This window comes from Bubalus kerabau, chromosome 6 (genome assembly GCF_029407905.1).
Source record: "Bubalus kerabau isolate K-KA32 ecotype Philippines breed swamp buffalo chromosome 6, PCC_UOA_SB_1v2, whole genome shotgun sequence".
Taxonomy (NCBI): domain Eukaryota; kingdom Metazoa; phylum Chordata; class Mammalia; order Artiodactyla; family Bovidae; genus Bubalus; species Bubalus kerabau.
This window is the reverse complement of record NC_073629.1, coordinates 8,135,154-8,161,976: the sequence shown is the minus strand read 5'-3', so window position 1 is coordinate 8,161,976 and position 26,823 is coordinate 8,135,154. Positions and strand designations below refer to the sequence as shown.

Sequence of the window (26,823 nt, the reverse complement as noted above, 5' to 3'; positions counted from 1 at the left end):
ATATTGAGAATATTTAAGGTTTACTCTGTCAGCAATTTTCAAGTATATAATATGGTATTATTAACTGTAGTTATATATCTCTAGATCTCTAGACCCTATTCATCTTATAACTGGAAATTTGTATCTTTTGACCAGCATCTCCCTCATTTCCCCCACCCAAGTGCAAATCATACAGTATTATCTTTCTCTGATTTTACTTAGTATGATAATCTCTAGGTCCATCCATATTACTGCAAATGGCATTCTTTCTCTTTTATGTATAACTAATAGTCCATTGTATATGTATACCACATCTTCTTTTTTTTTTTAATTTTATTTTTTTAACACCAAAAACATTTTGTATTGAGGTATAGCCAATTAACAGTGTTGTGATAGTTTCGGGTGAACAGTGTAGGGACTCAGCCACCCATATACATGTATCCATTGTCCCCTAAGCCCCACTTCCATCCAGGCTGACAGATAACATTGAACAGAGTTCCATGTGCTATACATTAGGTTTTTGTTGGTTATCCATTTTAAATATAGCAGTGTGTACATGACCATCCCAAAGTCTTTAGCTGTCCCTTCCCCCCAGCAACCATGAGTTCGTTTTCTAAGTCTGTGAGTCTCCTTCTGTTTTGTAAATAAGTTCATTTGTATCATTTATTTTTAGATTCCACATATAAGGGATGTCATATGATATTTCTCCTTCTTGATCTGACTTACTCAGTATGACACTCTCTAGGTCCATCCACATTGCTGCAAATGACCTTATTTCATTCTTTTTAATGGCTGAGTAATATTCCATTATATATATATATACATATATAGCATCATATGGTAACTTTGTTTTTAGCTTTTTAAAGAACCTCTATACTGTTTTGCATACTAGGATTTCCCTTTTTTTGTAGCTGAATAATATTCCACTTTGTGTGTTCCACATTTTCCTTATCAGTGCATTCATCCATCATTAGACACTTAGGTTGTTTCCATGTCTTGGCCATTGTGAATAATGTTTCAGTGAACACTGGGGTGCAGATATCTCTTTGAGATATTGATTTCATTTCTTTCAGATATTCACCCAGAAGTGGGATTTTCCATCATATGATAGCTCTATTTTTAATTTTTTGAGGAACCTTCATACTGTTTTCCATGGTGGGTTAGTTGTTATTGTCTAAAAAAATAGAAAACAGCATTAATGAGATATAACTACCATCTAAGATGCTGTACATACTTAATTGCACATGTTGTTTTGACAAATGTATATATCTGTGAAATCATCACCATAGTCAAAATAATCAGCATGCCCATCATTTCTGATGGTTACTCCTTTGTAATTTCTCCCCACTCATTCTCTCCCCTGTCATAGGCAATCACTGATCTTCTTTCTGATACAATACTATAAATTCATTTACATTAAAAAAACAATTTTATATGAAGAAATCATACAGTATGTATTTTTCCCTTCCACATCATTACTTTGAGAATCATCTGTACTGTTGTATTATCAATAGCTAATTCCTCTATTGTTTAGTATTCTGTTGTAGGGATATAACAATTTGTTTATTCATTCACCTTCCACTTTTGGCTAATACAAATAATTGTTAACTATAATTACCGTGCTGTATCTTATATCTCCAGAACTTATTCATCATATAACTGAAAACTGGTACCCTTTGAGCAACATGAGTTTACAGTTATCAACATGAGATAATGCTACTATGAATATTGGTGTACATATGTCTCTGTAGACACATATGTTCTCATTTCTCTTATGGAAATTAGGAGTAAAGTGGCTGGGTTATATGATAGGTATGTGTTTATCTTTTTAAGAAACTGCCAGACTATTTTCCAAAGTGGTTGTACAATTTTACATTTTTACCAGCAGTATACGAGAGTTTCACTTCCCCTGCATTCTCACCAACACTTGATATGATATGGCCAATCTTTTTTATTTGAACCATTTTAATAAATGTGTCATGGTATCAGAGATCAAATTGCCAACATCTGTTGAATCATCGAAAAAGCAAGAGAGTTCCAGAAAAAATCTACTTCTGCTTTATTGACTATGCAAAACCTTTGACTGTGTGGATCACAACAAACTGTGGAAAATTCTTCAAGAGGTGAGAATACCAGATCACCTGACCTGCCTCCTGAGAAATCTATGTGCAAGTCAAGAAGCAACAGTTAGAACTGGACATGGAACAACCCAAACAGGAAGAGGAGTACATCAAGCCTGTATATTGCCACCCTGCTTATTTAACTTTTATGCAGAGTATATCATGCAAAATGCCAGGCTGGATGAAGCTCAAGCTGCAATCAAGATTGCTGGGAGAAATATCAATAGCCTCAGATATGCAGATGACACCACTCTTATGGGAGAAAGCAAAGAAGAACTAAAGAGCCTCTTGATGCAAGTGAAAGAGGAGAGTGAAAAAGTTGGCTTAAAGCTCAACATTCAGAAAACTAAGATCATGGCATATAGTCCCATCACTTCATGGCAAATAGATGGGGAAACAATGAAAACAGTAAGAGACTTTTATTTTCTTGGGCTCCAAAATCACTGCAGATGGTGATTGCAGCCATGAAATTAAAAGACGCTTGCTCCTTGGAAGAAAAGCTATGACCAACCTAGACAGCATGTTAAAAGCAGAGACATTACTTTGCCAACAAAGGTCTGTCTAGTTAAAGCAATGGTTTTTCCAGTAGTCATGTATGGATGTGAGAGTTGGACTATAAAGAAAGCTGAGCGCCGAAGAAATGATGGTTTTGAACTGTGGTGTTGCAGAAGACTCTTTAGAGTCCCTTGAACTGCAGGGAGATCCAACCAGTCCATCCTAAAGGAAATCAGTCCTGAATATTCATTGGAAGGAATGATGCTAAAGCTGAAACTCCCAGTACTTTGGCCACCTAATGTGAAGAACTGACTCATTTGAAAAGACCCTGATGCTGGGAGGGATTGGGGGCAGGAGCATAAGTGAACAACAGAGGATAAGATGGTTGGATGGCATCACCGACTCGATGGACGTGAGTTTGAGTAAGCTCCAGGAGTTGGCAATGAACAGGGAGGCCTGGTGTGCTGCAGTCCATGAGGTGGCAAAGATTCAGACACAACTGAGTGACTGAACTGACTGATCTCAGGTTTTAATTGCATTTCCCTAATGACAATTAATTTTAAACATCATTTCATGTGCTTATTTGCCATCCATATATCTTCTTTTGTAAAGTATCTGTTCAGATCTTTTGCCCATTTTTAATTGGGTTGTAGCTGTTTTCCTATAATTGATTTGAGAGTTCTTAAATATTCTAGATAAAATTCCTTTGTCAGTTACTGATTTGGATATATTGTCTCCCAGTCTGTTGTCTTTTCAATTTCTTACCAGTGTTTTTAAAAGAGCAGAAATCTTAATGTTGATGAAGTCCAATCTATCATCTTTTTCCTTTAAGTATTATTTTTATTGTTCTAAAAAATCTTTGTCTAACCCAAGGTCACAAAGATTTTCTCACGTTTGCTTCTAAAAGTTTTATAGTTTTAGGTTTTACATGTAGCTCTGTGATCCATTTTAAAGTACTTTTTGTATATGGCACAGGGATGGGTCAAAGTTCATTTTTTTGCATATGGATATCCAGTACTGTATGATATTCAGTACTGTTTTCATCCCATAGTTTTTTTCCTCCTAGTTTTATTGGGATAAAATTGACACACAGCACAGTATAAAGTGTACAAAATAATGATTTGACTTACACACATCATGAAATGACTATCATTAAGTTTATTGAATATCCATCATTTTATATAGGTACAAAATTAAATAAAAACTCTTTTTCCTCATGTCCAGTAGCTTTTAATAGAAGAATTAAAATAAAGCCAAGCTTAAAAGGGTATGTGCTTAGTCACTGAGCCATGTCCAACTCTTTGCGATGCTATGGACTGTAGTTTGCCAGGCTTCTCTGTCCATGGGGGTTCTCCAAGCAAGAATACTGGAGTGGGTTACCATGCCCTCCTCCAGGGAATCTTCCTGACCAAGGGATAGAACCCAGGTCTCCCGCATTGTGGGTGGATTCTCTACCATATTGCAGGTGGATTCTTTACCATCTGAGCCACCCGGGAAGCCCAAGAATACAGGAGTGGGTAGCTCCTACCCCTCCCTAAAAGGGATCTTCCCTTCCTGGGAATCAAAGCGGGTCTCCTGTGTTGCAGGCAGATTCTTTATCAGCTGAGCTATACTAGGCTATTTTCTTTTGTTATCCTTAAAACTTTCTTGTTGTCCATTTTGCTGGAACTTCTTAAAACAGTATCCTGTGATTGAACTTCAACCTCAAGTTTCCTGTCTTTCTACTTAACCAATGAAATGTTATTTATATACTCTTTTGGAAACATAACATATACTGTAGGTAATTACAGCAAAAGTGTAATGGGTAGCAGAAGATATTGCCAAACCAAGGTTCTGGAGACCAGACGAAACAAACACACAACATGTGCCAATACAGATCTCAGTGCTAGGAAATACACAGAAAAATAAGTGAAAGAGGAGCTAAAAATAAAGTTTTTAAAAGAACTGGCTACTACTTTGTGTCTAATCTACTATGTATTTCTCCCTTTTTTAGTAGAAAAGACCTATAGCATTTGACCTTAGAATTATTCTTTTAAAAATACATGTATTATGTATGTATGAATATGTGTATGTGTGTGCATACACATGCACATACAGATATTTTAGGTGTTGGCTTAAAGAGTAGAAAAATAACAGAGGGTATAGATAGTTTATCCTGTACCACTATGCCGCCTTATTCAGAAATAAGAAAAAAAATTTCCAATCAGTTATGAGTCATCATAATTTTTAGTGTAGTAGAGAAAATAACTTTGGAGGTGCTGAGACAGCCTTTTTTTTTTTTGTAGGAAATCATGTAGCATGGGCTTCAGAGTCAATGTATTCGGATTTCAACCAGCATTGTGCTCTTGCTTACAAACTCAAAGATTTCAGGGAAACACTTTTCAGAGCCTCAGTATCTCTAATATTAATAATTCTCTCTTTTTAGGCCAAGAAATTTTATATAAAAAATCAGGTACTAGAAGAGTACTTAATAGGATAGTACTTAACACATAGTAGGTGTTCAGTATATGTCTGTTTCTCTGTCATCAGGGCACTGACCTTTGAAGCCTGTGACTACAGTTTGAAGAACCTATAAATGGATAGGACAAGGGAAGAGAGTTTGTTTTTCATTAATATAGCACAGTCATCCATGATCCCGTACCACCCCCAGCTCCCCATAAAGATTCATTTTTTTGCCATTATCATTCAGCAACAGACAGAAAATTAACATATTGGAAAGAGTGTGAAATCTGCAAGATTTTACAACAGTGACTTTTATATTACTATCCATTATCTAATTAGGTTTTTTGAAGGCTTTATTTACATAATTTAGACCTACCCTTTATCCCTTTTGGGGGTAAAGGCAATTATAATTTGAAAGGAACAGCTCTTCCAAACAGAAGGACAGTTAGAATCTCCCTCAGTAGTCTATAATTTCTTACAGTCATCTTTTAAAAAGTGATTTCAGAGTGATTTCCTAAATTAATTCTATTTCAATATTCATTTCATGCGATGCCTGCAGAAACTAGATACTTAGATTACCGACAGAACACGAAGTAACAGAAGACACCAGGTTTTCTGCTGTTTTTAGGATTTATTCAAATTGACTCTGTCACATTCATTTTGATTTTAGTAACATCAGCTGATAATTGAAAGGAAACTGTCATCTTTAATCTGACCTTTCCATATTGATATCAGATAGGAACCATATGCTTGGTATGGATGTGATAGGCCATCCAGAAGATTTAGTAAATCTTACATATTTGTAGCATAAAACTAGCCTTGTTTCCCTATAAATTTTACTGCACACATAAAATCATATGCAGTTTTTGAAACAGTTAATGTCAGCATAGGTTTAATATTAATAGACACTACTGCACAAGGTTCTAATTCTGGTGTTCATTTTTAGATGAAACCTGTTACCTGACATTTTTGTATATAATGGAAGCTCGTAGGTTTTTAAAAGATAGAGTTATTTATTTATTTGGCTGCGCTGGGTCTTAGCTGTGGCATGTAGGGTCTTTTACAGCATGCCAACTCCTGGTTGTGGCATATGGAATCAGTTCCCAGACTAGCGATCAAACATCCCTGAATTGGGAGCTCAGAGTTTTAGTCACTGGACCACCAGGGAAGTCCACCATAGACTATTAAGTAGATCAATAATTAAAGATAAAATAATTTGAATTCAGATTATGAATAGTTCAAGTCTATTCTGATGAAACAACGTAAGACTGAGGCTTTGGGGTCAGCTTTTTAGCTATGAAGTTTATCTTGCTTATTTTTTAGTAAAATAAGTATATGTATTACTTACCATACAAAAAGAAGTGATCAACCTAATTTCTGTGCATATATGATTGCTAAGTTTTTTGAAAACTTTTATCCTCCTAGGATTATTTTACCAACTTTGTGTTCAGGTTACATTCAGGAAAGCATAGTATCTCTTTAAGCAAAGTACTTATTAGAACCAAAATAAGTCCGAATTCAATTGTTTTTATTTGTATTTTTTTTAAACTTTACTGCAATTTGGTGTAGTTGACCCGAGTTGAAAATAGAAAGCTAAGGAGTTATATTTTCCATCTTTCAAAATATGAATCTTTTCATCTTGGGAAAAAACATATATTTTAAGAAGGTAAATGGAAGTGATAAATACCAAAATCCAAATTTTTAAAAACAAGTAGTGCCTCTTTTGTTGCTCTTTAAGAGAAAACATAAATATGAGAGATTGTCATAAAGCATTTTTTCTTCAGATATTTAAGGATTGCTTTTATTTTTCAAAAAACTTTATTCATACTAAGTTACGACTATTTGAATAATTACCTTACTTTCATAATTTAAAAGTTTTTCCAAATGCAGTTATCCTCAAAGAGTTATTTAAATCAAGAGATTTAAACAACTTTACTGTCATTCATCCAACAAAATATTTATTGAGTAGCCATTATGTTCCAAGCTGTTCTCACTGCAAAGAATCCAATAAACAAAAAAAAGCTCTTGATTTTATGTTCTAGAGCCTGGAAACAACAAATACATAAATATGTAATAGAATTTCATATTTTGATAAGTTTGTGATAAGGGATAAGAAGGAAAATCAAAGTGAGAGGACTGAGTAATTTTAAACGAACATAAAGAAAGTACATTTTTTCAGGTTGAAGCATATACATTCTTTGGTTTGGTTTTTGAAATGTACATTTGACTATTTCTACTGGTCAAAATTATTTATAGAAATTAGAAACTCATCCTACATATTTTATATTCTAATCAAAAAATTTAGCCCCAACTAGTGAATTTAGCATTTATAAATGGAAGTGTCTGTGGAAGAATAAAATCTTTAGTTAACCACTACTTTACTTTTAGCAGTAAAGTCTACAGCTCATGAAACTTGTAATTCTGGAGTGGTTTCAGCTTGCACCAGCCCCTGGGGAGTCTGTTGATACAGCACCGAGTTACAGATTATTATTCAGCTGTAGAAGTTTTATGCTTGGGCATTTTCTTACATCTTCCTCTCTCAGTCAGTGAAATCTTGTATATTTTCCAAATAAAACAAATGCCATACTAATAAGAAGCTGTAAGTAAACAGTAGGAGCATGAGTCAGAGCCAGCACCGCCCGTATTCCTTGTGTGTGTTCCTCTCTAGTACTCCTGATATGTTCATTTTGCACAAACACGTAGTGATGCATAACTACTGTTCTAAAGAACAACTCCAATTGTTTATGTAAGAGCTCCTTTTTAGAACTAAGCAATACTGTGATTGCTAGAATTCTGGCATATTACCAGAGTCAAAAGCAGAATGTAAAACTCTGCATGCTGTTGATGGGAGAAAAAAGAAATATATTTCCTACTTTCCCTATAAATCCCTAAAGAGTTTAGCCCAGAAGACCACTGGTAGATCTCTAAAATGGATTTTTATGTGACGTAGGATAGTTCAGCAATTTTTCAGGGGAAAAAGAAAAAATAAGTTGCTTGAGAATCTCATCTCTTTTGCTAGTTAGGTCATGTCTGATAAATTTTATTATACTTCCTTCATTAATTTATTCAGTAAATATTCATTGAACACTTATTGTTACCTGGCACACTGCTACTAAAGGACATACAGAAATCAAAGAACTAAAATGCTTATCCTCAGAGAACTTATGGTGGAGAAAAGTGACAAGTAAATCCAAACTTACAATACTGTGATGGAACTATAAAAGAGAGATATGCAGAATACTTTAAGATACAAGTAAAACTACTACTATTTACGAAGAATTTATTGTTCTAGATGCTTTATATGTTATTTCATTTAATCCTTTCAACAGCTTTATGAGGTAGATCTTATACTATTTAACCTGTGCCAGAAGCAATAACTTCATCTAACAAGGAAGCAGGTGGCATCAGGAAACGTTCTTGAGTTGATTATAGTAAGACAGAGTGAGAGAAAAGTGATGCAGTGTGGCATTTTACACAGAGAAAGCTGAATGTGTAAAAGCATAGGACATGTTATTGGAATGTAGAGTTGGTTCTGGGAAATAAAAGATGGCAGGAAATAGGTCAGGAAGGAACTTGTAGGCTGTGCTTAAGGAATTTGAGAGAAATCTGATAAAAAACACATTTCAGGAAGATAACTCTGGAATTGTTGGCATAAGGCATTAGAAGAGGATTTTTACTTTTAAAGGAAGAAATTCTCTGCCAGCATTGACTTATGTTTATTAAGTACATATAAACATAAAACTCGAAACATCCCTACTTTTAGTTTACAAGTACTAAACCAAAATAATATAATTCTATTTTAAATATATAAATTAAGTATAAATAATATTACAAAAATAAAATTCAAATCAGCAACATGAATTTATGTCATAGACGATGTTCTTGTGTAAGTCACTACTGATTAGTGAAGTAACCGACTCTCACGGTGCAAGTGCTTTTCATTTTTAATTAAACATTTTCATATTATTAATTCCAATTAATTCTCCCACAGGTTTTCTCTATTTGAGCCACTAAGAAAACCTTTTGCTCTATTGGATTAACAGTTATTTGGGAGAAGGGAAAAATGGATAATCATACCTAATAGGCTCCTTTCTCAGAAGGAAATGGCAACCTACTCCATTATTCCCACCTGGCAAATCCCATGGACAGAGGAGCCTGGTGGGCTATAGTCCATGGGGTTGCAAGAGTCAGACACAACTTAGCAACTAAACCAACACCACTTAATAGGCTCCTCTTTCATCAATTAAGGTAGATATACTTGGTACCATCATAATCATAAAAATGTAATTGCTGGGTCCCAGATCACATGGCAGTTATAATATGATCCACAATATGTGTACATCAGTTAATTTATCATCAAAATGAAGACACACAAATAATTATAGGGAACCAGTGGGCTTCAGTTTGAAAAATACTGAACTAGAAGATTAATTGTTCGTCCAGTACATTATTTTTTTTCATTATTTTGGGCTGCTCTGGGTCCTCGTTGCTGCATGCAGGCTTTCTGTGGTTGCAGTGAGTGGGGCCTGCTCCTTGTGGTGCACGGGCTTCTCGTTGCAGGGGCTTCTCGTTGTGGAGCACAAGCCTCAGCGGTTGCAGCTCGCAGGCCCTAGAACGTGGGCTCAGTAGTTGTGGTACATGGGCTTAGTTGCTTCGCAGCATGTGGAATCAATCCTTCTGGACCAGGGATCCAACGCATGTCCCCTGCATTGGCAGGCATCTTCTTATCCTTTGTACCACCAGGGAAGTCCTCCAGTACATTACTGATCCAGGCATTTTGTAAACAAGGAAGCTATCAATGACTTGAATGGAGAGTCACTGGCCATAGCATCTTAAAAAGTCAAGAATCTAGGACCCAAAAATCAGTGGATTTTTGTTAAAATCAGTGATTTTTAAGGACCCTTGAAAGTAGACATCACTGTTTCCAAACTATCCCAATTATGTAATTTGTAAGATAAAAATAATGTGAAATTGCTGAAGACATGGCTTTTGCAAGAAGGGGTTCTGTTTAGAAACAGAGTTTTCAGTCAAGGTAGCCAATAAACCTTTGTGCTTACTTCACCTATGGTCTCTGTGATATGGACTCTAAATACTGATGATCTGAGAAATTCAAGCCATTAAAAAAAGATACTTATATTCAACTGTGTAGTACAATTAGTCATCACTGCTAAATAATAAGACAGTGAACGAGAAAATTATATCTTGTTTTGTTTGTCTAGAATACACAGTTCTACTCCTAAGCGTAAAGGGAGATTTTGGACTGTTGATAGACCCTCCTTCAATAATAGCTAACATTTATTGAACAATTACTATATTCCAGGCCCTCTGCTAAACTCTTTACATGTATTAACTAATTTAATCCTCAAAATAATTTTATAGATATTATTACAGATGAAGAAAATGAAGCACAGAGAGGTTAGATAACTTAGCCTGAGTCACAATAAGTAGCAAAGCTTAAGATCTGAACATGACTAACTTCAAACTTTAACCACAATGCTATATTGCCAACTTGACTTCCCCGGTGGCTCAGACAGTAAAGAATCTGCCTGAAATACAGGAGACCCAGGTTTGATCCCTGGGTTGGGGGGGGCATGGCAACCCATTCCAGTATTCTTGCCTGGAGAATTCCATGGACAGAGAAGCCTGGCAGGCGATAGTCCACGGGGTCGCAAAGAGACACGACTGAGTGACTTAACACATTCGATTTCTTTCACTTCATTTAAAGCCATGATCATGTTAGATGTGGAGACTTGATTCTGACAAAAAGGCACTGCAGACTGTTTATTTCTGTACCTTTACTTACAGCAGTCTAGGAAGAAGAATGAAGGAAGAGGACATGATATATTTCCCAGGCCTAGAAATTGCTCACTTGTGGGTATTCACATGTGGTAAATGAAACCATTTGGTCTAGATAACGTAAGATCCATTGCAACCCAGAGTTGAAGTTTTATAAAGACATAAATATTACCACCCACCAGAGTCTTACGATTATCTAGATGTAGCCCCACTGATGATATTTCTTCTAACTTTCATAGACAGAAATCAGTGGGGGGAAAAAAACTTATTTTGGAAGATTAAATTCCAATCCATGTCTCAAACTTACAGGTGTCTCCAATAGTTGATACAACAACAGTTGTTTAGTTTTGTAAGTGGAACTTAGCACCACAGAATCCCATCTTCACAGGGAAGTTTCAGATTTGGAAGATATTTAAAGGACAAATAAATCCATAGATCTGTTCGTATTTCTAAAAGACGAGCAGGGTGTCTGTTATTGGCATCAGTTCATGATGAACCCTACTAGGCTGTGAAGAAAGGAGAAACTGAACTGAACGAGACAACAGTCTATACAGCTGTCCCTAAACTTCCCCCACCTGTTAGCACTCGGTGTTAATTTCATGGGTCAAATCAAGGCATGCAAGTGCATTAAATAATCTTTAAAACTGACCGCTGATGGTTGATGGCAGAAGAAGAATTAGGAGCTATTACTTTCCTACCAACTGCTACTTTCATTCACAAGATCAGAAAACATTACAAATAAATAAAATTCTTACATCACATCAGAAAAAAGAGCAGTTAAATCCCCCAAAGGATTTTATATTTTACCATTAGACAAGTAAAGAAAATAATTTCACATAAATGGCTACATTAATCACTTATAGACAGAAAGAAACTTCTCTCCTTTTTTAAAACAGCAACTGGAAGAGAGGGGATATATGTGTATGTGTGGCTGACTCACTGTGCTGTACAGCGGAAACTGACACAGCAGTGTAAGCAACTATGCTTCAGTTAAAAAGCAGCTAGAAATGTTTTCTCTTTGAAAACAAAATAACCATCTGTTAAACCATATATATTAATACCTTTGAGGATGTTATTGGTACAAAAAGGAATTTCCATGCTGGCCCTATTGTAATCTTTTATAGCCAAAGTTATGAAGAAAATCAACATTTGGGAAATTGTGGTCATGTTTCAAGATCTGCTTTTTCTTTTCTATTTGACAGCTCTATCTAAATTCTCATAACTTGAATGTAAATATGTGTATGTAAAAAATGTATGTATATTTAAATCACCTCTTGCTGCTGCTGCTGCTAAGTCGCTTCAGTCATGTCCGACTCTGTGTGACTCCATAGACGGCAGTCTACCAGGCTCTGCCGTCCCTGGGATTCTCCAGGCAAGAACACTGGAGCGGGTTGCCATTTCCTTCTCCAAAGCATGAAAGTGAAAAGTGAAAGTGAAGTCACTCAGTCATGTCCAACTCTTAGCAACCCCATAGGAGAGGTTTAATATAAGTATAAATAGAAATTATTTACCTAAGCCAAAAAAAAAACTTGCATAATACTGAATTCTGCTTTTTCTCATCTTGCCATATCTAAAACTATCACCATGTTAATTTTACTTTCTAAGACTTTCTTGATGCTTCTCTTCAACTCCATCACCACTCCCAATGAGGTATTTTTTTTCCATTTGGATTATGGTATCTTAGTGTTTTACATATGTAGTTGAAGCTGTGATGAGCTCCCCAGATCCCTCCTCAGAACTTAAGTTTTTATTTCCCAACTGCAAGAAGTCCTGCTGCCAAAGAGCCCGCTTCAGAACTCCCCTGACCCCATCTCAGGATAACTCTGAAGGGCATAACCCAGTTCCCCATTGGGTCCGTCAAGGCTCTGAGATTGCATTGAAGTCCAGCTTCTCCCAGTTCTGTCTCTTCCTTTCCATAGGTGTTTATCTTAAGAACACTCCCTAATAAACTTCCAGTAAGCAACTTCTCTGCTTGCTGGGGACCCAACCTGTAACAACATATTTGTCTTGTTGATATTTTCCTTTTGGTTCTAGATATTCTGAAGTTCTAGTTAGCTAAAATCTTACTATGTCAAGATCATTTCATCAGGCATGTATTGAGCACCTGTAAAGGAAATGAATTAAAACTTGGCTCCTGTCCTGAAGGAGTTTACAGCCTGATCGAAGTGACAATTACATTTGAAACTATACTATAGCATCTTTAGAATAATCCTTAAAAAAAAAAAAAAAAAACACCAAAACCCTAAACTTCAATAATTTTAGAATAAAAGTGAGTGGCATGGATTTTACCCTTGGATTACAAAGAACAACAGGAAAATATTTCAGGGAAAGGAAAATGAATATAAATAAATAGGATGAGAGTTTAGAAGGCTATCGAATTTGTCTTTATGATTCCAGAAAACTTTAAGGAAAAGGTAGTTTTTTCACTTTTTTATTTTGAATTAAGTAGAAACTTACAGAGAATTTATAAGACTAATACTGATCTCTCATACAATCTATACAGAGTCATCAGTTTTTATTTCTCCACATGCTTCAGCATTCTCATTCTCTATACACATGTACACACTGACAAACATACACACTCTTTTTCTGAAGCACCTGAGAATAGGTAAGTACATCACACCACTTTATCCCTTAATATTATAGTCTGTACTTCCTAAAAACAAGGATATTAACCTCGGTAAGCACCATATACTTACCGAATTCAGGAAATCTGTTACTTTAATCTACAGTCTAGATTTAACTGTAATTATTCACCAAAATGAATTTTTAGAAAAGTTGTGTAACTTAACATTTGCTATAAATTTAAACTAAAAATTATATGAAGTAAGCCATAGAAGATCTCAGAAGTTTTCTAACTTGATTAAAAATATAATAGTGCACTCGCTTCTGACTTTTTATGTATGCTTAGTTGCTCAGTCGTGTCCGACTCTTTGCGACCCCCTGGGCTGTAGCCCACCAGGCTCCTTTGTCCATGGGGCTTCTCCAGGCAAGAATACTGGATTGGGTTGCCGTGCCCTCCTCCAGGGGATCCTCCCAACCCAGGGATCGAACCCGCATCTTCCCCATTGCGGGCAGATTCTTTACCGACTGAGTCACCAGGGAAGCCCTCTGACTTTATAAGGGGAAAGCGTGGATAGTCTCAGATTACATGTAAAGATGTGATTTAAAGCTCTTCATAAGTGAGACTTGCTCTTGGGAGCCCATTTTGTGAGGTGACTTTCAAAAGAGATCGTGTATTCTGGATCTAGGGACTGTGGATTTCCTTGACTTCCATCGTCACAGCTTAAGTTTAACGATGTTCTTTGGAACTGTCTTCCAGCCCGTGGGGGCCAGTAAATAGGGGATGGGCCGCCCAGATAACTAGATCTGGCTGGGCTCCCTCCCCACCTACACACATGTGGTCAGGGTGCCAGGGGGAGTGGTCAGTGTGAGGCTCCGCTTCCACCGCGTGCCAGTCCGCAGAGACCCTGGGACGTCACTTCGGCCTAGCGGGCCCTGGTCTGTTGGGAGTTGGCGGTGGCGCCGGAAGCCCAAACCCGTATCTGCTCCAACATTCGACGCCCCTGGCGGTCATGGCTTCTCCGCTGAAGCTAGAGCAGGACGTGCAGGGGAAAGTAGATTCATTCCGGGCCCGCATCGCCCAGGAAGCTGAGGATCTAGTGTCCACCTTCTTCCCTCAGAAGCTCTCGGAGCTAGATAGTCGTGTCCAGGAGCTCCGCCTGCAAGACTTGTCCAGAATCCGTTCAGTGCCAGCCCCAGAGAGCCTCATTGCCCCAGAGAGCCTCGTCACCCCAGACACTGCAGGTGATGGGCCCAAGCGGGATCCGCCACCTCTGCAGACCCAGTCCTCCATCAAGGTACTAGCACGGCCCGGCGGCGAGGGACAGCTTCTGCGGAGCAACCAGCATCTGGTGGAGCTGATTGAGCATGTAAAGCCTGAGATCGAGCTGCTGAGAGAGAAGTGCAACACGGTGCGGATGTGGGTGCAGCTGCTCATCCCGAAGGTGGAGGACGGCAACAACTTCGGCGTGTCCATCCAGGAAGACACCGTGGACCAGCTGTGGACCGTGGAGAGCACAGCAGCCTCCTATCTACGCCGCTTCTCCACCTACTACAACACCCGGGCAAAGTTGGTATCCAAGATAGTGAAATATCCCCAGGTGGAAGATTATCGCCGCACTGTAGCGGAGGTCGACGAAAATGAGTACCTGAGTGTGCGCCAGATCCTGCTCCATTTACGGAACCAGTATGCCACTTTGCATGATGTAATCCTCAAGAACATCGAGAAGATCAAGACCCCTCGGAGCACCAACACTGACAACCTTTACTGAGGACCTTTCTCCACCCTACTTCCTTCAGGAGTTGGCTGAGCTGTTCGGAAGGCTGGTTATCTACAGGTGGCGAAACAACTGGAAATGTGCGTTACTCTTTAGAGACTGTTTCGTAGCTTATCCTCATACTAAATCCTCTTGGTGTAATTTTTATTTGATTTTTCTTTGGGGAGAGAGAATGGGATCTAGCCATCTGGTTGAAGGTGGTAAGGCTGGTCAAGGAGAAAGGATGGCCATTTTAAAAACAGCTTTATAGATGAATATTGGCCAAGGTTTCTTTTTTTTATGGCATTGGTGATATTGAATGGTTTCAGGGGTTAATTAAAAAAAAAGTTTTAAAGAAAGTTCAATGACGCTTTTCTTAAGGTTCTGCTCTGTTACTTTGTTCAAACCTCAGAAATGCTCCTTTTATACCATCTTTTGTTTTTTGCAAGAAAAAGAGTTTAAAGGGATGCGTTTAGGTCATTGTATGCTTTCAATTTAGCAAATTGAAATAAAAATCATTTTTTGATGGCCTGTGTGCTTATCTGAACTTTAATTTTCAGATGTGTAGTTTTCCTCCTCCTCAGCTGGACTCATACCTTTGGTATTTTTCAACTCTGATGTGTAAGAAAAATGAGCATATAAAGAGGGATAGATCTCAGTTGTTCTAAAGAAATGGGCATCTATACCTCCCTTAGACTGAAGAGAAATCTGTGAAAATGGCTTCCTGGCACAATCTTCTGCCATCTCAGCATCATCTATTTTCCTTTTACACACAGTTTAGAGTTTCTTCTGTATATCCATTTGTTTAAGTCCCTGCTAAGTCCTTCAAGCTTTATATCACATTTTTTGCCCTCAACTGATTTCCAACTCCTGTACCCTTTTGTCCCTTAAGATATTTCTTATTTCCTAAGTTTTCCTGTCAAATTATATGGGTCATTTTTAAAATCTAAAGCCTCTAAAATGTGACTGGGTTTTTTCCTCCTTCCTGCTTTTGCTGCCCAGTTTAGGGGAAACCATTGTCATCTCAGTAGTGATCTATATTGTTGGTATATTTCAAGTCCAGCATTTTCAGATTTTATTTGCTGGTAAGGTAATTTACTATACCCTGAGTCACCTTATGCATCAGAGAATTTCTTGCAGTTACTGAATGATGAATCTTTCTTCCATGGTGGGTTTTTTTTTTGTTTGTTTTGTTTTTTTCAGAATTCTACTTTATCTGGTGATGAAGATACTTCAGCCAGCTGAAGTATATTTATTGAAAACTTTTTCAGTGGGACTTTACCGGTGGCTCAGATGGTAAAGCGTCTGCCTACAATGCGGGAGACCCAAGGTTCAATCCCTAGGTTGGGAAGATCTCCTGGAGAAGGAAGTGGCAACCCACTCCAGTATTCTTGCCTGGAAATCCCATGGATGGAGGAACCTGGCAGGCTACAGTCCATGGAGTGGCAAAGAGTCAGACAGGACTGAGCTACTTCACTTTCACTTTTTTTTTCAGTATTAGTATTATTTGAGGATCTTAGTCACTCAAAATCGTCACTCAAAACTTGTGGAAGTTATATAATACACAATTGGAAAAAGAGTGGGAGTTACTTTTGTTGCCTTTTTATATACAGGAATGAGATTATTCCCATGTACAATTGACAGCTTCATCTCTTTTTCCCATTCAGCTAAAAGTGCCCTGAATCCTCATGAGAGTTTTTTAAGACTATGCATAATAAGTTATGACCTTAATCTTTTAATGTATTTTATAGTAGTACTTTCATGCAATAAATTATTTCTCAAATGAGTTTTTGGTAGGGAAATTATGAGGGATTAAATTTATTTTTGTGAAAAATGAGAATGTATTTCCCATTGGGAATTTTTCTCACGTAATATAAGACCCTCTGAAACTAGGTAACTATCCAAGTGAGAGTCTAGAATCTGTTATTAAAACTTGCTTGTGATTCTACTCCCTTCCCCCCTTTTTTGCAATATCTTTCCTTGCCATAAGTGAAACTACCTTCAGATCTTGCTTCAGATAGGATCAAAACATGATTATCTACTCTTTTCATTGATCTTAATCATTCCTCCCTCAGTTCCCCCCTTTCCCCATTTAATGAATGAAATCACTTTTGAAGGAGACTTTTTTATTTAGGAGTTTCTTTTCAACAATGCATTTTGGTTGCCAAGGGTGAAAACCAGCATGAACCTTTATCGGACAGACTTGACTAAAGGCTGCTATAAAAACATTTCCTGTTTAACAGTAAGAATTGTTTAATGTGTAAAGCAGAGATGTTTTCTTTTGCATCTTTTTTAAAAAAGAAATATTTCTTATTTTGAATTATACCACATTTCTAGTGGGTGGTTTTGTTTTTCTAAGTGAATAGTGACGTTCATTACTTTTTTTTCTGGGGTGGTGTCAAATTCTGTGCAGGAAGAGCATAATGATTTTGGGCACCTCTTGCTTTTTCATTTTCCTTATCTTTTTCACTTGAAGGAGTAAAATAGCTGTTTCTTCATGAGTGAAGTGAATTAGAGACATAATCACCTTTAAAAAATTTTTATTTATATTTGCAACTATATAACGTATCCTTATAACTGGGCCTGTTTTACTAAAATATACATGAATATATGTCTATATTAACCTATATAGATGAGAAAAAATTGTAAACTGGTTTAGTGGAAGCTTTATTTGCAAAGTAAACTTCTAAAAAATGATGCCCCAAGATAGAACAAGTTTATTCTTTCATTGAACTTCTGAAAAGCCTGCATCTTTCAAATTGGACCTTGTAAAACAACAAAAGGTATTGCCTAATAGAAAGACTTCTGGTTGCATTTAACATTCTTCCTCAAGAGTTCTCTTTATTTCCCTTGTAAGGTATTAGATCTGATTCAGATTAAGTGCCAGGAATTCTACATCAGTTCATGTCGTTTGACAGGCATTTAATTGCATGCCAGTGTGTAATCCACCATATAAGGAAGTCCAGTTGTTGCTTGTTTTTCAACCATAGTTAATCATCTAAGGTTTAAAATACCTGTTCCATATATAATACCACTGTCATCTTGCTTGTTTCTTATTCCCTTAAACTGTCAAACCCTATGCCAGTTCAGTTAATTTGCTTAGTCGTGTCCAACTCTTTGCAACCCCATGGACTGCAGCACACCAGGCTTCCCTGTCCATCACCAGCTCTCGCAGCTTGCTCAAACTCATGTCCATCGAATTGGTGATGTCATCCAGCCGTCTCATCCTCTGTCGTCCCCTTCTCCTCCTGCCTTCAGTCTTTCCCAGCATCAGTCTTTTCCAGTGAGTCAGTTCTTTGCATCAGGTGGCCAAAGTTTTGGAGTTTCAATTTCTTGATGCTGACCCTATGCGAGATTGAAATAAATTATCTCTAATACCCAAGCATGTCTTTTACTAAGAAAATACGCATGTCCTTTTTAGTTCAGATTTCTGGTATTTGCATTTTTCTCCCTGTTCTAACACTATATCAAACAAATTTGGAGCTGGTGCCTACTTCTGCAAAAATCAAGCCCTTTATGATTTCTCCTTGCATATGGTTGCAAAAGCTTTTATTGTAATGAGCCTATTTCAGGACTGGTATCAAAGCATGGTAGCCAATATGTATCATTTGCTGTTAGTTCTTAAAGCCTCTTCTAAATTCCTTTTAAAAAGACAGCTGAATTGAAAGAGTGTGTGTTTCATGTTTTGTTCTTAGGAAATGGTTTGAAAAACTCATTTGAAATTAATTTTAGTTTTAAATTCTTTTAATGATTCGTGAAAGCTTCTAACTCATTTGATTGGAAATTCTGAAATTGGTAGATCTGGTTTTTAGAACCGAGTGACATACTTTTCTTAAGCCATAAAACTGATAGAGAAGAGACTCAAAGTTCTTAAGTTTTGGAGCGTAGAAGTTTTTTTTTTTTTAATTATCAAATTGTTTATAAATTCTTTGGTTATTAGAAGCAACTTTTTAAATAGTCTTAATGAGGTTTTCATATTTCTGCAGAACTCTTACCAAATAGCCTCAGCCATTAATAGATAACTGTGATCAATTTCAAATGTTTTTTCAGTTTCAAAAGGACTATCTCAATGCTCAGAAATTTGAAAAACAAACAGGGAGAAGTCATCTCTAATCCACTAGTTTAATGAAATCATTGAAGCATATGTGTGGGTTTCATTTATTTTAAGAAATACATCTTCTTATATTATTGCAAAAAGATTATGTAAATTTCTATAGAAGATAAGCATTTATATTTAAATCAAGTTTTACTAATTAGAATTTCATTTGGCTGTTATCCCCCAGATTCAGATAGCAATAGATAAACCCCCTTTAATTTTGTCTTTCAAGGATTCTTAAGGCTCTGTTACCTAGCTGTGGCAATGATATGCAGCTAGGATAAGGGTTTTGACCACAATGTGGAAAATAGAGATCAAGTAGCGAGGAAGACGTGTGCCTAGGTTACTGTGGGAATGTCTAGATACTTACATTAGGATTTTACTCCGATTTTGATTTGAGGCTCCATAGTGGAATTAACCATTTTATTGTTTAGTGTTTATCCCATTCCCCCTCAAAAAACATTTTATTATCTCTGTAAATATGGTCAAGAAAGCACTCATTGCCTTGTACTGATTAGATGAGTTGTTCCTTCTTACAGTGATTTGGTGTGAGTAGGAGGGAATCCTACTTCCTTTGTCAACATTTAAACATTTCTGAAAGATGCTATTGTGCACTGACATCAAGGCATTTTTTAAAAATTACTGATCTTTTTGAAAAAACAAAGGACTCAGTCAGTTACAGAAACAGGTGTTGGACCACCCTTGTTCACTGTATTACAACACTGTAGCGCTAACACATAAGTATCTGCCCACCTTGAACTGAAATTATCCGTGGGAAAAAAAATAGAAATGTAGAAGTTTCATGACTTATCTTTTCATCAACAGTCATAGGTGTTTAATATTAGATGATTATACATTTGTATATGTTTTTTCTTTGCTTTCTTTTTTGTGATAAGTCTTTAAGTTTCTAAAGTTAGTTAGCAGAATCTTATCAGTGAAGCTTAGTGATCCCAGTCACTCAAATGTAAACTATTTCAATACTAAACTGAACTTAATGAATTATCTCACATAGAGAACGTTGTGTTATTTTTCCTTGTGAAAAACTATCAGGAGCTAATGAACAGGAACTAAACCCACCTACAGAATTAAGTTCCTTTTATAACTTGTCCATTTATTTTAGCTTTGTTATTTAATCTCAGTCTTAATAAAGTTTTGCAACATGACCTTGGAAACACTGTTTGCTTCAGATAATACAGCATTTTGAAATTCTTGAATAAATATATAGCTTCCAATTAAGGTTTTTGATGTACTTTTGCCTCCTTAATTTTACAGGTGAAGAAATTTAGATTCAGAGAATTATATAACATCACACAACTTACGTGACAGAAGTCTAGAAGCCAAATCATCTTCCATTTCAGGCTAGTGCTTTATTCACTGCACTGTACTGCATCTTCATTTTCAATACATGAGATTATAGTGTCTTAAAAGGGAGTTCTAGAAACGTGCAAACCAGTAGCCACAAATTAACATATCACTACGAAGTGGTGTATTACTTTATTATATGAAATTTAAGAGAAGTTGAAATGTTTTTAAACCAAAATGGGCTATAGTATTTTTACTAAAAGATTATATAAAGGTATCTAAAATAATATCTAAATTTATATGGTATCTGTAACTTTATTTTGGTCATAGAAATGACCCTTACTAAGGAGTCAATACCCCCAGGAGTTTGAATACTCCCATTCCACTTCTCCTGAGGAGACATTCTAAACTATCAGCCATGCCATTTGTGGTGGTGGTGGTTTAGTCGCTAAGTCGTGTCCGACTCTTGCGACCCCATGGACTGTAGCCTGCCAGGCTCCTCTGTGCGTGGGATTCTCCAAGCAAGAATACTAGAGTGGGTTGCCATTTCCTTCTGCCCGGGATCTTCCTGACCCAGGAATCGAACCTGGGTCTCCTGCATTGCAGACAGATTCGTGTTGGAGGGAGTTGCTATTACAGCATTTGGAGATAGGTGGGGAGAAATATAGTACAAGATTTTATTTATTTCACTTTTGAATTTATGGGTTTAAAATACCTTACTGACCAAGTCCCCTACCCTCCCATTGTTTACCACCAAAGAACTGCTGAGTGGAGTTGTTAAGGCCCTGTCCGTAATAACCTACAGAATGAAGGGGAGAGCAGAGGAGCGATAGGTTTTGTTGGAGACGAAGGCTCAAAGGACCATTTCCCAAAAGAAGTTTACCCTCTGGGGCGTCACAGTGCTCATTATAGTAGCCACCAATCTTCAGCTCTAACTGGCCCTAATGCAGATGTGTTGTAAGAGCAAACTACACACCAGAGTTTGAAGACTAAGAACTTGAAGAAAAAAAGTAAAATAGCTCAATAATTTTTACACTGATTACATACAAATTGAATGATAGTATTTTGAATATGTTGGGTAAAGAAAATAGATTATTAAAATTAATTTCACCTATTTCTTTTTACTTTTTTATTACTAGAAAGTTTACATGTGACTTGCATATATGGTTCGCAATATATTGACCTTAGGCAACATGCTTAGAGCTAAGATTTCTAAGTTAATTGGGTTGAGTCTTGAAGCTGAACCAAAACCTTCTGTGGTGACATTATGGGGACATTACATGAGGACACTGATTTGTCTTTTTTTCATAATGTATGGTAAAAGTGAATCAAGCCTTCTCAGAGTTCAACTTCATCTTGGAACTTGGAGTGCCTAAAGGGAGTGGATGGCCAGCATGCCACTTAAACATATCTTCTAAATATCTTATCTCTTATCCACACTTATGATGAGAGCCTAGAGTACTAGCCTTCTGTATTGCTAACTCAGGGTGATTCCGTATGCTTTAGAAACCTAATAGATGGTAAGGTTGACATCTTATTTTGAAGACTGACTTTCCTAACAATTTTTACCTGGATTAAGGAATAATGTATTTATGGATACCTTCAGGCAAAGTCAGGCTCATCCTCAAGGAACAGCATTTGAACACTCAGTGAAATCTGGAAAATTCCACTGAATTCCTGTAATACTGTTTCTTTGTATTATTTTTATGTGTACACGTATAATACCTTCTTTAGGTAAGTTTCTTGAGAATAGTGAGGGACTTTTTTTTAATTCACTCTTTATCCTTTTGGTGTTTTGCATATAATAAATTTATAAAGCATTTTGAATTTAACTGAGCCAAAACTTGATCAAACGAAAGAAAATTGTTTTCTCATAAGACATACATTAATAGTAAGTGAGGTACTTTGTTACAACTGCACATGTTTGTGGGTGTATACCCAGGAATATGTAACAATGAGAGACATCTAAAAATCTGATTCAGTTCTAATGAGGTGGATGAAACTGGAGCCTATTATACAGAGTGAAGTAAGCCAGAAAGAAAAACACCAATACAGTATACTAACGCATATATATGGAATTTAGAAAGCTGGTAACAATAACCCTGTGTACGAGACAGCAAAAGAGACACTGATGTATAGAACAGTCTTATGGACTCTGTGGGAGAGGGAGCGGGTGGGAAGATTTGGGAGAATGGCATTGAAACTTGTAAAATATCATGTATGAAATGAGTTGCCAGTCCAGGTTCGATGCACGATACTGGAGGCTTGGGGCTGGTGCACTGGGACGACCCAGAGGGATGGAATGGGGAGGGAGGAGGGAGGAGGGTTCAGGATGGGGAACACATGTATACCTGTGGCGGATTCATTTTGATATTTGGCAAATCTAATACAGTTATGTAAAGTTTAAAAATAAAATAAAATTAAAAAAAAAAAAATAAAAAAAAAAATAAAAATCTGATTCATAATTAAAGACCAATTTTAGGCTTCTAATTAAACAGTTTTTAATCACAATAATATAAATGTTTTAAAGTACTTCTGGCAATTCTCCTTCAATATTCCCAGTGATTTCATTAAGCCTATTCACCCTGCAACAGCTGCAAGTTATTCCAAACATCTGTACTGAATTCCCATGCTGTATAAGCCCATTTGAAAACAACTCTCTCACCCCATTAACAGCATCAGTAATTCTCTTATTACTTTTCTAACCAAGAGTTATGAAGAAATTTGTATATCAAAGAGTGAAAAGTTTTGTTTTTCAAAATTGATTCTCTATGGTAATGAACATAATGCTTTACCCTTCCAGATTTCTGATTTTAAAAAGTTAATTTCTTAAATACTTAAAGGTACATAGTTTATTAAATACTCAAGAAAGAATTCTCTTAGATTTTAAGTTTTATTTGCTAATATAAAGATTTAAAATATTCTGGTTAAAATTATTTCATAAATTAACACATGTATACCTGTGGCGGATTCATTTTGATATTTGGCAAATCTAATACAGTTATGTAAAGTTTAAAAATAAAATAAAATTAAAAAAAAAAAAAAAAAGAAAAAAAAAAAAACAAAAACAAAAAAAAAAAAAAAAATTTTAAACAGTTTAAAAAGTACAGTGAGGTCAAGACATCACTGTCTTATTCCTCAGCTTCTTTAATGTTAGTGAATGTTTTTGTCTGCTTCTTTCCTTCATTTTCTGCTGTGAGACAAGCACAAAATTATTGAACCCATTACCTATGTATTTCATAGCTTACTCCAGTACTGCTTTAAGGCACCCATCTGGAACTAAAGAAATTTGACAGACTAAGATGGTTGCTCTTCTGTAGAGGAGTAGTGAAAAAGACCATTTTATGAGCTTCATGAGCTGAGAGTTAATATTTTCAGTAAACCAATAAGTTGAATATAGTCCTTTGTATTTAAATTTCAACTTATTGCATTGCATTATATTAAGTCCAAAAGACCACACAGTATGGTAGGAAGTTTAAATGTTACTTAAGAATCGAATTTCTGTTTATACTTTTAGAAAGAAGATTAAGAGTAATGACAACAAATGAAGTCAAAATAGCTTGATTAAAGGAAGCAAATAATTGTAGTTTATTAAAAGAATATCTCCTTAATCTTACAGTATGTACTAATTTTTTGCTTTGCAAGTACATAAATTTATGTATTACCTGAGATATGCTCATTCTGTAAAAGCTTTATGTAAAATTAATGAACTTCAGCCCCATAAGAACATTTAAAAATTAAAACTAATGTTTGAAAAATGAGAACTTTCATAATTCCCATAGGAAAGACTATAAGAAATAATGTATCAGAAAGAAATATTACTATTTACTCATTTTTTAAGCTCTTTCATTTCTACCACAGAAATCATTTAAATTTTTTCAAAAAGGTTTAACAACAGTCCTGCCTAGAAAATAAATTTGAGACTTTTAGTATTATTTCATGGTGATACTATTCTAAATATATGTTTAATCAGTAACTAGATTTACTCTGAAATTATTTCTGAAAATTTTTAGCTACACTGTCAGATTAATGGCTAACTTATTTTCTTTTTTAAATTTAATTTTTATTTTATTTTGGAGTATAGTTGATTTACAATGCTGATTTAGTTTCAGGTGTATAGCAAAGTGATTCAGTGATATGTACATTGTTTTTCAGATTCTCTTCCCATATAGGTTATTGGAGAATATTGAGTAAAGTTCCCTGTCCCATACACTAGACTGGTCCTTGTTGATTATCTGTTTTATATGTAATAGTGTGTATGTGTTAATTTCAAACTGATCTCTTCTCAGTAATTTCAAGAAGCAGTATTATTGCATTAAACAATCAAATTGTCTCTGTCCATTGATTAACCTATCCTGAGGATTTACTAATCTATTATTTTGTTCAGGTGTATGTGAAACTCTTTCTGTACATGTGTACTTATTGAGCTCACAATAAGTATTAATGCATTTATTACCTTACATATGGGAATACATTTGCTGTATAACCCTGGTAACATTGTTATGATGTTTTAGTATAAAATTACTAGTAGATAGAGAGACCACTATGTCAATCACCTGTACATTATTCCATCCTATTAACCAACAGAGATTCTTAACTGTCATAAAATAATTTTCTAGTTTGTCATACATACGAAGTATTTGAGTGTAATTATAAGAAGTAATTTTTAAAGTCAGTCAGTCTTAAGTGACCAAGCATATTCTTCAGTCTCAACATTCCCCCCTACCCCTACCCTCAGTATACCCTCACCCCCAGTATATTTTAGGCAAGCCTGAATTTGGATTTCTACTCATAGTTTTGGCAGTCCTAATGAGTGTAGTGAACAAAGCTAGTGGAGGTGATGGAATTCCAGTTAAGCTATTTCAAATCCTGAAAGATGATGCTGTAAAAGTGCTGCACTCAATATGCCAGTAAATATGGAAAACTCAGCAGTGGCCACAGAACTGGAAAAGGTCAGTTTTCATTCCAATCCCAAAGAAAGGCAATGCCAAAGAATGCTCAAACTGCCGCGCAATTGCACTCATCTCACACGCTAGTAAAGTAATGCTCAAAATTCTCCAAGCCAGGCTTCAGCAATACATGAACCATTAACTTCCAGATGTTCAAGCTGGCTTTAGAAAAGGCAGAGGAACCAGAGATCAAATTGGCAACATCCGCTGGATCATCGAAAAAGCAAGAGAGTTCCAGAAAAACATCTATTTCTGCTTTATTGACCATGCCAAAGCCTTTGACTGTGTGGATCACAATGAACTGTGGACAATTGTTCAAGAGATGGGAATACCAGACCACCTGACCTGCCTCTTGAGAAATGTGTATGCAGGTCAGGAAGCAACAGTTAGAACTGTACATGGAACAACTGACTGGTTCTAGATAGGAAAAGGAGTACGTCAAGGTTGTATATTGCCACTCTGCTTATTTAACGGATATGTAGAGTACATCACGAGAAACGCTGGGCTTTAGGAAGCACAAGCTAGAATCAAGATTGCTGGGAGAAATATCAATAACCTCAGATATGCAGATGATACCACCCTTATGGCACAAAGTGAAGAGGAACTAAAAAGCCTCTTGATGAAAGTGAAAGAGGAGAGTGAAAAAGTTGGCTTAAAGCTCAACATTCAGAAAACTAAGATCATGGCATCTGGTCCCATCACTTCATAGGAAATAGATGGGGAAACAGTGAAAACCGTGTCAGACTTTATTTTTTGGGGCTCCAAAATCACTGCAGATAGTGACTGCAGCCATGAAATTAAAAGACACTTACTCCTTGGAAGGAAAGTTATGACCAACCTAGATAGCATATTAAAAAGCAGAGACATTACTTTGCCGACAAAGGTCCATCTAGTCAAGGCTATGGTTTTTCCAGTGGTCATGTATGGATGTGAGAGTTGGACTGTGAAGAAAGCTGAGAGCCGAAGAATTGATGCTTTTGAACTGTGGTGCTGGAGAAGACTCTTGAGAGTCCCTTGGACTGCAAGGAGATCCAACCAGTCCATCCTAAAGGAGACCAGTCCTGGGTGTTCATTGGAAGGACTGATGCTAAAGCTGAAACTCCAGTACTTTGGCCACCTCATGAGAAGAGTTGACTCATTAGAAAAGACTCTGATGCTGGGAGGGATTGGGGGCAGGAGGAGAAGGGGACGACAGGATGAGGTGGCTGGATGGCATCATTGACCCAATGCACATGAGTTCGGGTGAACTCCGGGAGTTGGTGATGGACAGGGAGGCCTGGCGTGCTGCGATTCATGGGGTCACAAAGAGTCGAACACGACTGGGT

At 36.5% G+C, this 26,823-nt stretch overlaps 2 protein-coding genes across 3 annotated transcripts in view; both read left to right on the top strand.

Annotated features, from left to right (window-relative positions):
- The window catches only part of ATF6 (activating transcription factor 6), a 234,658-nt gene that overhangs the window by 123,943 nt on the left and 83,892 nt on the right, over window positions 1–26,823 (top strand). The window lies entirely within an intron of this gene.
- Window positions 13,298–26,823, top strand: part of LOC129656601 (proteasome activator complex subunit 3-like) — a 94,779-nt gene continuing 81,253 nt past the window's right edge. Inside the window, exons 1-2 of one of the 2 annotated variants that reach the window (XM_055587289.1) lie at window positions 13,298–15,252; window positions 20,520–21,581. In XM_055587289.1, coding sequence (XP_055443264.1) covers window positions 14,408–15,166 — 759 coding nt within the window. In that variant the 5' untranslated portion in view covers window positions 13,298–14,407 and the 3' untranslated portion in view covers window positions 15,167–15,252; window positions 20,520–21,581. Of the gene's footprint in view, window positions 15,253–20,519; window positions 21,582–26,823 lie in introns of those variants that run through there. The other variant, XM_055587290.1, reaches the window with a different exon arrangement.